General features: G+C 33.2%; 1 protein-coding gene and 1 non-coding gene across 2 annotated transcripts in view; both read left to right on the forward strand.

Moving 5' to 3' along the window:
• Positions 1–15225, forward strand: part of LOC134854535 (uncharacterized) — a gene marked incomplete in the record, with an annotated part of 200925 nt that overhangs the window by 79949 nt on the left and 105751 nt on the right. Inside the window, 1 exon segment of the mRNA XM_063870830.1 lies at positions 14145–14342. Within this exon segment, the coding sequence (XP_063726900.1) occupies positions 14145–14342 (198 nt within the window).
• Positions 3488–3678, forward strand: LOC134854934 (U2 spliceosomal RNA). The gene has a single exon (XR_010164444.1). It is a non-coding gene; the product is annotated as a U2 spliceosomal RNA (small nuclear RNA).

Here is a 15225-nt window from a genome sequence, read left to right on the forward strand (position 1 = left end):
TAGTTTTCACACGATAATGCTTAGGATATCACAAAAGGATTCCGCTTACAATGCAGAGAATGCACAGTTTGGCCTCAGTAATGGTAGCGATAATTGTTTTTTTACACATCAAGCAAACTTGCAGAAATGTTGTACACTTAATTACTTATATTGTTAGAAAATTTCAAATACTTTTTTTGGCTCTTTTTCCTTTTCCCCCCACCTGCTAATTTTTATATTTGAAATTACTAATCACTTTGTCCGATTGTCATGAAAATTGACATGCAGACTAATTAGGCCATGACAAACATATTTGGTCTTATAATTAACCTCGTAAAACCACTCGTTAGACCATAAATTTCATGTTTGAGTGTGGTGGGGGGGGGGGGGGGGGAGGAAAAAGAGCCCTTTTTTTCTGGATATTCAATTATGAGCGTTTGAAAACGTTTCAAGAAAAAATATTAAAGATCGCGCAAAATAAGCAAACTTTCTTTAATCAGCGCTTTTATAAGAGCTTTTTTTCTTTGCAATTGAAAAGCTTGCTGATACATGAAAAACTTATTTACTTTCCGAAGAACTGTAGGTCTGTACTCGTTTTTAGGATCAATTTACCAATCTTTTCGATTCTAATTGAACCAAATTTTCCTGCATGAGAATTATTGAGTAAAAAAGTAGCTACAAAAACAGCATTTGAACAAATATTGCAAAAGACCACAAAAAATCCCTCAATCAAATCTAAGCCCAAGTTAATTATTTCTTCAAAATGAATATGAAATTTCAAAAAGCAAGTGAGCAAACTTCTTTGAACCCTTAATTTAGTGTATAAAAAATAATCAACCGTGGATATATTTTTCCGAAATCGAATTTTTAATAAATTTTTGAAGAGCCTCCGTAGCTTTTTCGGAAATTGGCGAGGAAAGAGATGCATTTTTTCAGCCCATAAGTTAGTGCTTAGACTGTCATCAACCGCTGATATTTTTTTAATATTTTTTTCCAACTGTCTCAGCTTTTTCAGAAATTGGCGTGGAAAGATAATTATTTCCTCAAATTGATTTTGAAAAATTTAAAACAGACTTGAGCCATTTTTCCAGCTCATAAGTTAGTCCTTAGACAATAATCAACGGCGAATAATTTTTTCCAAAATCAAATTCTTGATTTTAAAATTTTTTTCCGATTGCATCAAACTTTTTGCGTCAATGTTTCTAGGAGAACTGAATTAGTGACCCGGAATTAACCGCGTCAAGTTTCTACGATAATTGATACAGTGACTCTTAATTAAGGAAGTGCATCTTATCTTTTTGCAGAGCAGAAATCAATTTGTTCAACAAATTTAGTATGAGGTCGAGAATTTCGGTTAATTCCAAAGGCGTGGGCAAGATTTCTCTGATGGGCTCAAAATATTTAGTAATTTTATAGGACAGCTATATGGATTGGTTTGAGTTCTGCCAATCTTCTACGTTCCTGGAGAAATGGATGTCGTAAAATAGTACCAAATATGGAAGTAATGAAGTGAATGACAGTCGCTTCTGGTTATAAGGAAATGATGTGCAGAAAATTTTCGCTCGTTTCTATTTGCCTATTGCAAGTGACCAAACATTAGCGAACTGCAAAAAAATCTTGAAAACATCAATCACTATTCTACTTGTTATTTAAATTGTACTTAAAAACGACAGCGCTTTATTTTAAAAGCCTGAAAACAAAAACGCCTTTCAAAATGTCTGTCTCATGGCGCTCTCTCTTTGTATAAGATTTCTTAGTTTGTAATTCCGTTCTTGTAATGACTTCACCTGCAAACAACTTATTATGATTTTTTAAAAATATTTATTTATTTATTTATGTATGAAACCCAACTATTCCTTCACCAATCACTACACTATTCTACTTGTTATAAAAGTTGTACTTAAAAACGCCACCTTCTTCTAATTTTTATCTATATATATACATATGTATGATCCGTTTTTATACATTTTATAACAGCAACCACATTCTCACCTAATTTTGTATCTAAGCTTATTTTCAGTTTCTTGTTTTTCTGAATCTACTCAATTTTACCTAAAATATACTGTGTTCTATACTTTTCTCTAGTGTCATCTTAGCCAAAAATCTAGAGCGCAAAAGCTTAGATAGATTGATTTGGAATCTTTTGTATAAAGACAAGACTGCTTGTATCAGGGCAGAACCGTGAAATATCTGACAGTCCTTAAAGTTTGGCTATAAGTCATCTGTTTTTTAAAAAAAGTTGATGAAGTCTTTTATTTTACCTATTAACCGATATTTTATGCCTTGATATACAAACAGTCTTGTCAACGTCTACCAGCGTTTTAATATTATCATATAGCTAGTCCCCAGTTTTTTTTCGAACAATTTCTGAGCCAGGTTAAAGCTGCTTCCGCGTTAAAAGAACGAAAAACATCTCCTAAAATTTTTCCTAATTTGAATAAAATAAAAAATTTCAAAACTCCATTTGATTTTAAAAAACACGGTTACAGGTGAAACATCAAAAATTGGTTTATAATTTTAGCTCCATAATTTAAGGTGGTTCGGTAAAATTGCTAGAGAAGTGTCCATAATTTTCATTTGATTTCAAAAAACTTCATTCAAAACTGGCTAAAAATTTATTTAAAACTCAAATGACAAAAAGACTTCAGCTAGCGCAAAAATTCCATTCCTTCTTCTCAAAATGAATTTGAAAATTCTTTAAACATGCATACTTTATATAGAAGCCAAGTAATCCCTAAAATGAGTTGTGATTGCTCACAAACTTTTTTTAAGTTCAATTTTTTTTCTTCAATCAAATGGAATATGTTCTCTACGAACTTATGTTTTACACCTACATGAAGTTAAAAGTCTCATCTATTGGGAAGTATTTGTCAATGACTTTACCTCACTACTGATAAAATTCAATTATATGGTTCAAAATTGGTGCAAAATTTTTTTGAAAGCTAATATGCCCCGTACCGAATTTTTCTCACAATTCACGTCTAATCATGCAATTTTCAGACACTAACTGTTTTCCAACTCTGTGCATATCTGTTTCACATGTGATCTGTTCTGCCGTTTGCAGAGTATACCTGGGTCAGACATGATTACACCTGAACAGACATGACTATACTTAGTGACACATGACTATACCTGGTCAGACATAACTATAACTGGTCAGAAATGACTATACCTGAATCAGACATGACTATACTTGGTCAGACATGATTATAGTTGCTTCATGTCTGATCGTGTAAGAAAACTTAGCGCCATGTAACGGCAGAATCGCAGATAGTTATAATGTAGTCCACTTTAGTTTTACGATAGAACTACAAGCCTGCAGGGTGTCTCGATAAGGCAAAGAATTGAATTGACGGCCTATTTTTAATTATTTGCCTTGATCTTGTATGAGTTATTTCGGGAGCGATCTAGCTCCCAATTCAGTCGGATAGCTTAAAAGTTTTGTGGTCCGAGCTGTTGGTATTTTGTTGTGTCTGAGGCATGTAGAAGAAGATCGTTTGTTTCAGTTATCGCTTCTCGGCCTTTTGGCTAATATCATGTGTAGTATCTGTTCTTGTCAGCTTAATATCTGACACGCTGAGTATTTCCTGATGCCAATAATAAACTGATTTTTGCTTCTCGAGTTAATACCCATGCTTGCTTCAGTTGACTCACGGATTGTCCTGGTCTTACATTACCATCATGATAAGTCTGCTTCAGGTCTGATCATGTAATTTCAGGCATGATCATGTCTGCTTAAGGTCTGATCATGTAATTTCTGGCACGATCATGTCTGGTCCAGGTGTGATCACGTAAAGTCAGATATGATCATGTCTGCTTAAGGTCTGATTATGTAATTTCTGGCACGATCATGTCTGGTCCAGGTATGATCGTGTAAAGTCAGGTCTGATCATGTCTGCTTCAGGTCTGATCATGTAATTTCCGACATGAACATGCCTGGTCCAGATCGACTTCAAGTCTGATCATAATTGACTCAAGATCTGATTTTTTTTCATAAATATCATGTCTAGTACTTGTCTGTTTCAGACATGTACAGGGAAAAAAAGACATGCCACAAGACTGATACAGATATGGATTTTGTATTTTTTTTCGATGTCCAAATTTGAATTTAACTACAAATCTCACTTTTTAAATCCAATTAGAGGGTTAGATTTTTATTTAACAAATACTTTTTCGTCAAAAATCAATAACTTTTTTGTGAAGCACAAGAAAGTTGTTTTCTAATCATATAAAAATTCATTAAAAAAACTGAACAAAAAATTCGTGAAAATTATTAAATTAAATCAAATTCCGATTCAAAATTAGGTAATAAAACCATAAATATAGCGGCAATTTTTTTTCAAAAATCAAAAAAATATCCAAAATTACTTCTTTGAAAGGAATGATATTGAAGAAAAAATTGTTGGAACGAAAGGTTTTTTCTTAAAATTACCTCATACTTTCCATGGTTTTTTTTGGTTCAAAACTACGTCTGAAAGTCGGTTGAAAATTTTCAATGAAAACCGGATTGAGGTCTAAAACATAGTTTTAAGGTCATCAAATTCAGTTAAACCTTGCTTGCCTTGAAGATTACACAAATCTAAGTAATCATCAGTTTTTGTATTCTAAGAATTGGGCTCTTAAAGATTGGTCATTGTAGATCGAATTTGGCCCTGAATTACGGCGTAAAACCTTGAAGTTTTTTTCTTGAGGTCGAAATCAGAACTAAAAAAGTTTCGGTATCATCTTTTACATCGCCATATAATAATTTTTCTACTCTGATTTTCTTTTATTTTCAGCAAAAAATTAGATTTATTGGCTCAATTCAGCAAGTTTATTTCGATATAGGAAAATAAACAACTTAAATAATTCAAATTTTTTCCGGGAAAGAAGTTTTTACCCTTATCCTTACTTACAACTCCTAAATATCTAGTTTTATTCTCCTTCTTCAATTAGGCCCATTCTGTCAGCTAGAGTCGATTAAAACAGGCAGTTTGTTTTTTCTTACATTTCTTATCGTGACAACCTGGTTTTTCTCTGATAATAAACAGTTGACAGTCTCAAATGGTCAATCAGAAGCTCAAAATTGTTTCTATGTTTCCTTAACTAGGTTTCGTGTGTTTCCCAACTATATTTCGGCAAGAATATTGTAGATAAACTGCATTGACATATCAAGCTTAAATTCGACAAAAAAGCATAATAAAGTTTTTCAAACACCTTTTTGTTGCAGAAAAGCCATCAAGCCATATATAAAAAGTTATATTTTATATGATAGCTTGGTGGAAATTTCAAACCTTACTTTCAATGGTGACAAAAAATGTAATTCACGATTAAAAGTAAGGATTGAAACTTCCAGAGAATTGTAGCTTGATGACTTTTCCACAAAAAAACGGTGTTTGAAATTTTTTTTTATGTTATGCTTTTTTGCCAAATTTAGGCTTAATATACCAATGAAAAACACAGTTTTTCTGCAAGCTTCTTGCATTTAACCTATAGATTTTCTTTATAGAAAAAATCCTTTGGATAAATTTGCTTTCAAGCAGGATCAAAACATTTGTATTTTCTATCAAAACTAACATGGAGGTTCAGGCCTGCATTCCTAGAATTCCCCTCGAAGTCCAGAGTAATCCTAGCAAGATTTTGACATGGTTTTTTCCCTGATCAGGCCTGGCGCCAGCGATGGATTTCTATGGCCACGTAAACCGGGAAATGTTACGAATGGTTGTAATTTATATATTGTATCTGTTCAACGAAACTTTTCGGTAGAAAGCTTAAGTACATAGCCACGTCGCTATGGTTACCCAAGTTGTCTTACTTTCTAAAAAAGTATGGAAAATGTAGTCTAGGTTGTTTTTTTCAGTCAGCTTACGACTTTTAAACTAAATTAAATTTTGTTTTTACCCATCTGAAAATTTTTATTGTCTGAAGCTCAATGTAAGTAAATTTTTTGGTCAGTTTGGTATAGTTAACGCGCGATATATTGCAATCGCACAACACATTTCAGAGGCAAAATAAAAGGCCACTCATTTGGTCTTTTATTGGGATACGAGAAGTTAAACACAATCCTTTGTATTATAAATAGCGTATGAAAACAAAACAAAAAATTTTTTTGTTGCATTTCATCAGGTTTTTCAATAACATAATTTACTTGGTCGTAAATTGCAGTCTGCGTTTTCCATGCTTTGCGCAGATATTCGAGCAGTCTTGTTTCCTTCTTTCTAAACCTTGAATTTTCTTCTTCCGCGTTATAGTTTCTGCTCCAATCAAATAGTAGATTTTATAGATCGTGGCATGGTATGTAGCTCCAGTGTTGATTCTATGTTTTTTTTCATAGACAAAATTTGTAACTGGGCCCTGTCGGTCCAAACTTGGTATGCGTGGCCTTTTCACCGAAAATGGCAAAAGGTGTCAGATAAATCTCCAAAAAAAAGAAAAAAAAATTGTCAAAAAAAATTCATACTCAGAAATAATTTTAACAAGACTGCATGTATATCAGGACAAAGCTCTGAATATTCTGGCTGCCCGCTACTTGGTATCAATAGTTGGTTTTGGACAATATCATGAGTTCAATTGTTTTATGCGACCGATTAGCTTGCCTCATTTCATTTTGGAACATTTTGTTGTGTCGTTAGTTTGCCGCGCATAAATCAATTGCATTAGGCTTTCGGCACCACAATTAAAATTTTCACAACGCGCATAAATTAGTTCAGAGCAAAGGCAAGTTGATAGTTATCAGACCCACAATTTTTAAACTCAAACCCACAAAATTAAAACCAGGGTCTCTATATCTTCATTGGGGTATGAAAAAATTTCATTCACAATTATGATTTCGATCGGCAAAAATTGACTGAATATAAAAAACCACCGCAAGCATAAAAATTCCGAATGTCCTCGATAGTTGGAACAACTACCCAATTCTGAAAGTATTCATTCGTTAGTTTAAAAGTTCACAGCCTATACAAGCTCTTTTTTATCTAGAAGGAAACTATCACTAAGTACGGCCGAATACAAAATTACGATGAAGTTTTGCAACGCCTTCTAAATGAGAAACCTAAAGCGTAACAGAGGTGGTTTTGAATACCATTAAAATAAGCCGGAAAATAATTATTACTTTTTTCAATTCATGACTGTTGTTTTCCTCCCAACTTTTTTGTTTCATTTGAAGGTTTTATAGCATTCTGTTTTTGTGGTTGCAATTTTTTCACTGAGATATTCAAGCTAAGACGTGTGACTAAAACGCTGAAATTGATTTGAGGAAAAAACAACCCAATTCCAAAAAGTCTGTCATTTTTGGAACAATTATACTACTAAAATCCTCTAAACTAAAAAAATCTCGATTGTTTTTCCATATTATGTTTCAATTCTCAAATTTTAAAAAGATATCATAGGAAAAACATTTTTCAGATACTATCAAAACATTTTCCTTATTAAACGTTTTACTAAGAAGTTGAATTCATTTAGAAAACATCCCAAGGCCTAAAATTTCCTGATTTTTTTCATAAGTTGGAACAGTAACCACTTTCCAAAATCAATTGAATTGCAAAAAAATCACTGCTTTCAAAAATAGTATTTCAGGTCCATACTATACTTCAATTTCTTAAATTTTCTCATGTGAAGTTCCTCATCCAAATTTCCTCTTGTAAACCTGTAAGGAAACTTTCAATAATTAGGTTTATTTTTTTTTATAAGTTTTCATTCACTTTATGGTAATGATAACGTTTTTCGCCGTAATTTCAGGTTTCAATTTGATGTGAGAATCCCAAAGTGAAAATCCGGCAACAAAATCAAGTTTTTATCATTATTTTTCATCTTTCCCTGACCTGAATAAAAAATGTGTTTTGCACTTTTTTCTTTTATTTATTATCAGTTTTATTTGAAGCTAAACATCAATTCAATTCATATGATTATTTGAATTCTATTCAAATAGTTTTTCCTTAAAACTGTTTTAGGCAGGTTGATTTATTATATATTCAAATTGTGTTATGCAAATCATGAGTTTGACTGGAAAAATCTGTAATACCTTAAATTTCAGCAAATTTTAAGTGAAATTTTCTTCACTAACACGAAAATTAAATTGCCCAAAAAAAGCTTTTAAAAAAGTCTGGTAACATGATTGCCTTTTCAGTTTTCGATGTTCTGACAGTAATAAGAAGTTCGACAAACGGTTTCTGAAAACTTTAAGCGGCTTTACTGATAATAGTGTACATAAATCAAAAATATGAATACTTCTACGAACTGTTTTCTTCGTTAAGTAGCAATAAAACTGAAAAAAAAGAACTTTACCTGATCCCTTTTAGATTTATTAAAGACTGAAAGATTTTTTTTGAACCAAAGAGTAGTAACATTGGATGATTAGAGCATCAAATGATTTTAAAAATGTCTAAATTGGCGCAAAATTTTGAGCCCGAGAACATATTTTCAGTTATTGTTTTCCAGATTCGAAACAAATACATCATAGTAGAAAAAATTGTAAAGTACAGTCTGCTCGTATTAGGACGAAATCATCGATGTTACGACTAGCATATCCGACTTACATGTCAATTACAAAATGATACATTTTGCGTATAATACACACATTTTTTAGATCATTTAGACTTTCCTAAATTCAATTCAATTTCGAACAGATTTTGGGCGGCCTCTGCAAAGCATTAATAAAAATTTGGAAATTTCTGCAAAAGATTTTGCTGAAAGCCATATAAGACAATTCACTAGTTTCTTTTGAAGGGAAGACGCTATATACATCCCTTTTTAATTTATATTGGCGTTTGGAGTAATAAATTGAAGAAAAAAACGGCCAGAGTAATATATTGAAAAAATTATTGTAAAAAGCTTCGCCCTGATATACTAGCTGTCTTGTTTGCTTATGTTAACCTCTTTCAATTTCTTTCAATTTGCTCATAATTTCAAATAATTTGAAAATTTATTATTTTCGGGCCAAAGAGACTATTTACTACATCATGGAATGAAAAGCTTTAATCAAAAAATTTTTTGCGCAGCAAATGGCATTTTTTTTATTTGTAGCACAACACGTAACTCAAAAAATGTATCTTTTCCTTAAAATTGTTAATTGAGACTTGGTTTTAACCCCCCTATACTTTGCTTAAATTTTAAACAATAGTAACCATCAACAATTAAATCAAAATTTGTGTAACTATTTTAGATGCTCATAAAAATTTCTACAGACGCTTGGAAAGTATAGCTTTTTGGTTCAAATTTTTCTTTTTTTTAAAGGAGCTGTTCACTTTTTTTGCTCATTTTTGGTTGTTCTTGAATTTTTTCCAATTTTCTCCAATTCGTTGCTTCACATTAAAAAAAATGCTTTCAACTTTCGAGTGTGCAAATAATGAAATACAGCAGGATTTTGATTTGTTCAACTCTGTTAACTTATCCTGTTTGACTTATCTTTTTGTTCCAATGATGAAGTACATTGTCTGAAGTTGACTGACAGAAATTAAGGTGAATGTGGTGGTTTTTGGGTCATCTTGAGGTAGGTCAGGGAAAACTCGTATGAATTCAAGTGCCTGCCGAGACAAAAAGACAAAACTAAATAAAGCCCAAATAAAAGCAAGATTTTACTTCTTGAATCTTTTTCTTTGGAATTGTTTATTAGTTTTGTTGCATTTCTTGCATCGTTTTGGGACCTTCTAAATTGTATCCGCTCCTTCTTACACCTAGTGATGATTGTGCCCTTTTGCAAAAGGGGGGTATAGTTACAGAGATTCCTTTTTTTCATGTTTTGATGTTTCTTTATTATTTTAAAAATGTAAAAACGGAAGAGCAACTGCAATCATGTTTTAAGTTTATGAGACCAGCTTCAGTATATGCTGCAATGACCCTGTACTTGAATGGCAAAACTTCAGCTTGTCGACTGTGAAAGTCGGAATAAAGACGAGCACCTGTTGAGCCGGGAATGAATTGCATTGAATATCTTAACTGTTCCCCCATTTTGTAAAAGGGGATTAGCCGTTAAATCGGTTCATGATAGGGGTAGCAATTCGTTTCTAGGTACCAGAGGGGGAGTAGCTAAAAATCGGATCTCTTTAACAATATGCCCCTTTTACTCTATCATGGAATGTAAAGTTTTAATCAAAAAAATTTTTGCGAAGCAAATGGCATTTTTTTTATTTGTAGCACAACACGTAACTCAAAAACTGTATCTTTTACTTAAAATTGTTAATTGAGACTTGGTTTTAACTCCCCTATTCTTTGCTTAAATTTTAAACAATTGTAACCATCAACAATTAAATCAAAACTTGTCTAACTATTTTAGATGCTCATAAAATTTTCTACAGACGCTTGGAAAATATAGCTTTTGGTTTAAATTTTTCTTTTTTTTGAAACGAGCTGTTCACTTTTGTGCTCATTTTTGGTTGTTCTTGAATTTTTCCAATTTCCTCCAATGGGTTGCTTCACTTTAAAAAAAACTGCTTTCAATTTTCGAGTGTGCAAATAATGAAATGCAGCAGGATTTTGATATATTCAACTGTGTTAACTTATCCTGTTTGTCTTATCTTTTTGTTCCAATGATGACGTACATTGCCTGAAGTTGACTGACAGAAACTAAGGTGAATGTGGTGGCTTTGAGTCATCTTGAGGTAGGTCAGGGAAAACTCGTATGAATTCAAGTGCTGTGCCACGACAAAAAGACAAAACTAAATGAAGCCCAAATGAAAGCGAGATTTTACTTCTTGAATCTTTTTCTTTGGAATTGTTTATTAGTTTTGTTGCGATTCTTGCATCGTTTTGGGACCTCTTAAATTGTATCCGCCCGTTCTTGACCTAGTGATGATTGTGCCCTTTTGCAAAAGGGGGGGGGGTATAGTTACAGAGATTCTTTTTTTCATGTTTTGATGTTTCTTTACTATTTTAAAAAAGTAATAACGGAGGAGCAACTGCAATCAAGTTTTAAGTTTATGAGACAAGCTTCAGTATATGCTGCGATGACCCTGTACTTGAATGGCAAAACTTCAGCTTGTCGACTTTGAAAGTCGGAATAAAGACGAGCACCTGTTGAGCCGGGAATGAATTGCATTGAATACCTTAACTGTTCCACCATTTTGTAAAAGGGGATTAGCCGTTAAATCGGTTCATGATAGGGGTAGCAATTCGTTTCTGGGTACCAGAGGGGGAGTAGTTAAAAATCGGATCTCTTTAACTATATGCCCCTTTATTATTTTCGGGCCAAAGAGACTATTTTTTACATCTTGGAATGTAAAGCTTTGATCAAAAAAACTTTTGCGCAGCAAATGGCATTTTTTTTATTTGTAACACAACACGTAACTCAAAAATTGTATCTTTTCCTTAAAAATGTTGATTGAAACTTGGTTTTATCTCCCCTATGATTTGCTTAAATTTTAAACAATAGTAACCATCAACAATTAAACCAAAACTTGTGTAACATTTTAGATGCTCATAAAATTTTCTACAGACGCTTGGAAAATATAGCTTTTTGTTCAATTTTTTTTTGAAAGGAGCTGTTCACTTTTTTTGCTCATTTTTGGTTGTTCTTGAATTTTTTCCAATTTTCTCCAATTGGTTGCTTCACTTTAAAAAAACTGCTTTCAACTTTCGAGTGTGCAAATAAGGAAATACAGCAGGATTTTGATTTATTCAACTGTGTTAACTTATCCTGTTTGTCTTATCTTTTTGTTCCAATGATGAAGTACATTGTCTGAAGTTGACTGACAGAAACTAAAGTGAATGTGGTGGCTTTTAGGTCAATTTGAGGTAGGTCAGGGAAAACTTGTATGAATTCAAGTGCTGTGCCAAGACAAAAGGACAAAACTAAATGAAGCCCAAATGAAAGCGAGATTTTACTTCTTGAATCTATTTCTTTGGAATAGTTTATTAGTTTTGTTGCATTTTTTGCATCGCTTTGGGACCTCTTAAATTGTATCCGCCCCTTCTTGCACCTAGAAATGATTGTCCCCTTTTGCAAAAGGGGGGGTATAGTTACAGAGATTCCTTTTTTCATGTTTTGATGTTTCTTTACTATTTTAAAAATGTAAAAACGGAGGAGCAACTGCAATCATGTTTTAAGTTTATGAGACAAGCTTCAGTATATGCTGCGATGACACTGTATTTGAATTGCAAAACTTCAGCTTGTCGACTTTGAAAGTCGGAATAAAGACGAGCACCTGTTGAGCAAGGAATGAATTGCATTGAAAATCTTAACTGCTCCCCCATTTTGTAAAAGGGGATTAGCCGTTACATCGGTTCATGATAGGGGTAGCAATTCGTTTCTAGGTACCAGAGGGGGAGTAGTTAAAAATCGTATCTCTTTAACTGTATGCCTCTTTATTATTTTCGGGCCAAAGAGACTATTTACTACATCATGGAATGTAAAGCTTTGATCAAAAAAATTTTTGCGCAGCAAATGGCATTTTTTTTATTTGTAACACAACACGTAAATCAAAAATTGTATCTTTTCCCTAAAATTGTTAATTGAGACTTGGTTTTAACTCCCCTATACTTTGCTTAAATTTTAAACAATAGTAAACATTAACAATTAAATCAAAACTTGTGTAACTATTTTAGATGCTCATAAAATTTTCTATAGACGCTTCGAAAATATAGCTTTTTGTTCAATTTTTTCCTTTTTTTTGAAAGGAGTTGTTCACTTTTTTTGCTCATTTTTGGTTGTTTATGAATTTTATCCAATTTTCTCCAATTGGTTGCTTCACTTTAAAAAAAACTGCTTTCAACTTTCGAGTGTGCAAATAAGGAAATACAGCAGGATTTTGATTTATTCAAATCTGTTAACTTATCCTGTTTGTCTTATCTTTTTGCTCCAATGATGAAAAACATTGTCTGAAGTTGACTGACAGAAACTAAGGTGAATGTGGTGGCTTTTGGGTCATCTTGAGGTAGGTCTGGGAAAACTCGTATGAATTCAAGTGCTGTGCCGAGACAAAAAGACAAAACTAAATGAAGCCCAAATGAAAGCGAGATTATACTTCTTGAATCTTTTTCTTTGGAATTGTTTATTAGTTTTGTTGCATTTCTTGCATCGTTTTGGGACCTCCTAAATTGTATCCGCCCCTTCTTACACCTAGTGATGATTGTGCCCTTTTGCAAAAGGGGGGGGGTATAGTTACAGAGATTCCTTTTTTCATGTTTTGATGTTTCTTTACTATTTTAAAAAACTAAAAAACGGTGGAGCAACTGCAATCATGTTTTAAAATTATGAGACAAGCTTCAGTATATGCTGCGATGACCCTGTACTTGAATGGCAAAACTTCAGCTTGTCGACTTTGAAAGTCGGAATAAAGACGAGCACCTGTTGAGCCGGGAATTAATTGCATTGAATATCTTAACTGTTCCCCCATTTTGTAAAAGGGAATTAGCCGTTAAATCGGTTCATGATAGGGGTAACAATTCGTTTCTAGGTACCAGAGGGGGAGTAGCTAAAAATCGGATCTCTTTAACTATATGCCCCTTTATTATTTTCGGGAAAAAGAGACTATTTACTACATCATGGAATGTAACGCTTTGATCAAAAAAATTTTTGCGCAGCAAATGGCATTTTTTTTATTTGTAACACAACACGTAACTCAAAAATTGTATCTTTTCCTTAAAAATGTTAATTGAGACTTGGTTTTAACTCCCCTATACTTTGCTTAAATTTTAAACAATAGTAACCATCAACAGTTAAACCAAAACTGGTGAAACATTTTAGATGCTCATAAAATTTTCTACAGACGCTTGGAAAATATAGCTTTTTGGTTCAAATTTTTCTTTTTTTTGAAACGAGCTGTTCATTTTTTGCTCATTTTTGGTTGTTCTTGATTTTTCAGTACATTGTCTGAAGTTGACTGACAGAAACTAAGGTGAATGTGGTGGCTTTTAGGTCAATTTGAGGTAGGTCAGGGAAAACTTGTATGAATTCAAGTGCTGTGCCAAGACAAAAAGACAAAACTAAATGAAGCCCAAATGAAAGCGAGATTTTACTTCTTGAATCTATTTCTTTGGAATAGTTTATTAGTTTTGTTGCATTTCTTGCATCGCTTTGGGACCTCCTAAATTGTATCCGCCCCTTCTTACACCTAGTGATGATTGTGCCCTTTTGCAAAAGGCGGGGGGTATAGTTACAGAGATTCCTTTTCATAGGGGGATATTCGTTACCAAAGGTGCCCGAAGGGGGATTATAGTTAAGAGATGCGAGAAATCAGTTGTATTTGATTTAGCTGGCTTGTCTTGACCTGTGGGTGAGTGTGTTCTACATGCCAGTCAGTGTGTTCGAGATCTTGACTGACAGCCGGCATGCTCTGGTTTGTCTGGTCGACAAGGGAGGCGCATTCGCCTACGTCACCGCCTCATTCGTCATGTTCATCTGCATTGCAACTGATCGACTCATAGCTGTCAACAAACCACACTCTTACAAGGTCAGTGTGTTACCACGTATGCATGCTACCTGCTGCATAGCAAAGAGTAGGCAGCACAGGTCATTTCAATTGACCAATCGGAATCGAGATTTTAAAAAAAAACAAACGTACGCAAGAATAATAAATATTCATTTGTTATTTTTGCGTACGTTTGTTTTCTTACCTCTGATTGGTTTATGATGAGTCATTGTGACTGTCATGAAGTAGACACATCATAAACCATAATCAGAATCGAGATTTTAAAAAAAATGTTCGCAAGATTGATAATTTCGCTTTTTTCGTACGTTCAATTTTTCTCTCAATTCTGATTGGTTTATGATGTGTCTACTTTTTGAACGAAGTCCGCTGACGTAACAATTCCTGCATTACTTTTTCTTTTTGGAGGGGACGGGGGAGTAGCGATTAGCATATGTACCGAAAACCATGTGTCAATTGCTTCGAGGTGTTCATCCAAACGAAAAATTTATTAGCCTTAATATGTTTTCAACGAATTTTTAATCACGTGTTTGTTAACGCGATTAAATCTCTATTTCTAAACTTTCGGACAAGTGCACGCGTATCAAAAATGTAATTTTGAGTGATGATATCGACATACATGCTAATCGACATTCATGCTAATAGGCCGTACAAGTAAATTGCCGCAAAATGTAAGCTACCCGCACCGGAGTTCCATGGATAATAATCGATTATAATGGAAAAATGTTGTATAAAATGTTGTCATTATAATCTATTACAATCCATTATAATCCATTATTGTGGCAAATTTAGACCACGTAATCGATTATGTGGTCATTAAAATCGATTTTTTTGAAAAATAAAAATCCATTATAATCCATTATAATCGATTATAATCCATTATTTTTGTCACTGAAATCGATTATTT

The sequence above is a fragment of the Symsagittifera roscoffensis genome, chromosome 9, assembly GCF_963678635.1.
Source record: "Symsagittifera roscoffensis chromosome 9, txSymRosc1.1, whole genome shotgun sequence".
Taxonomy (NCBI): domain Eukaryota; kingdom Metazoa; phylum Xenacoelomorpha; order Acoela; family Convolutidae; genus Symsagittifera; species Symsagittifera roscoffensis.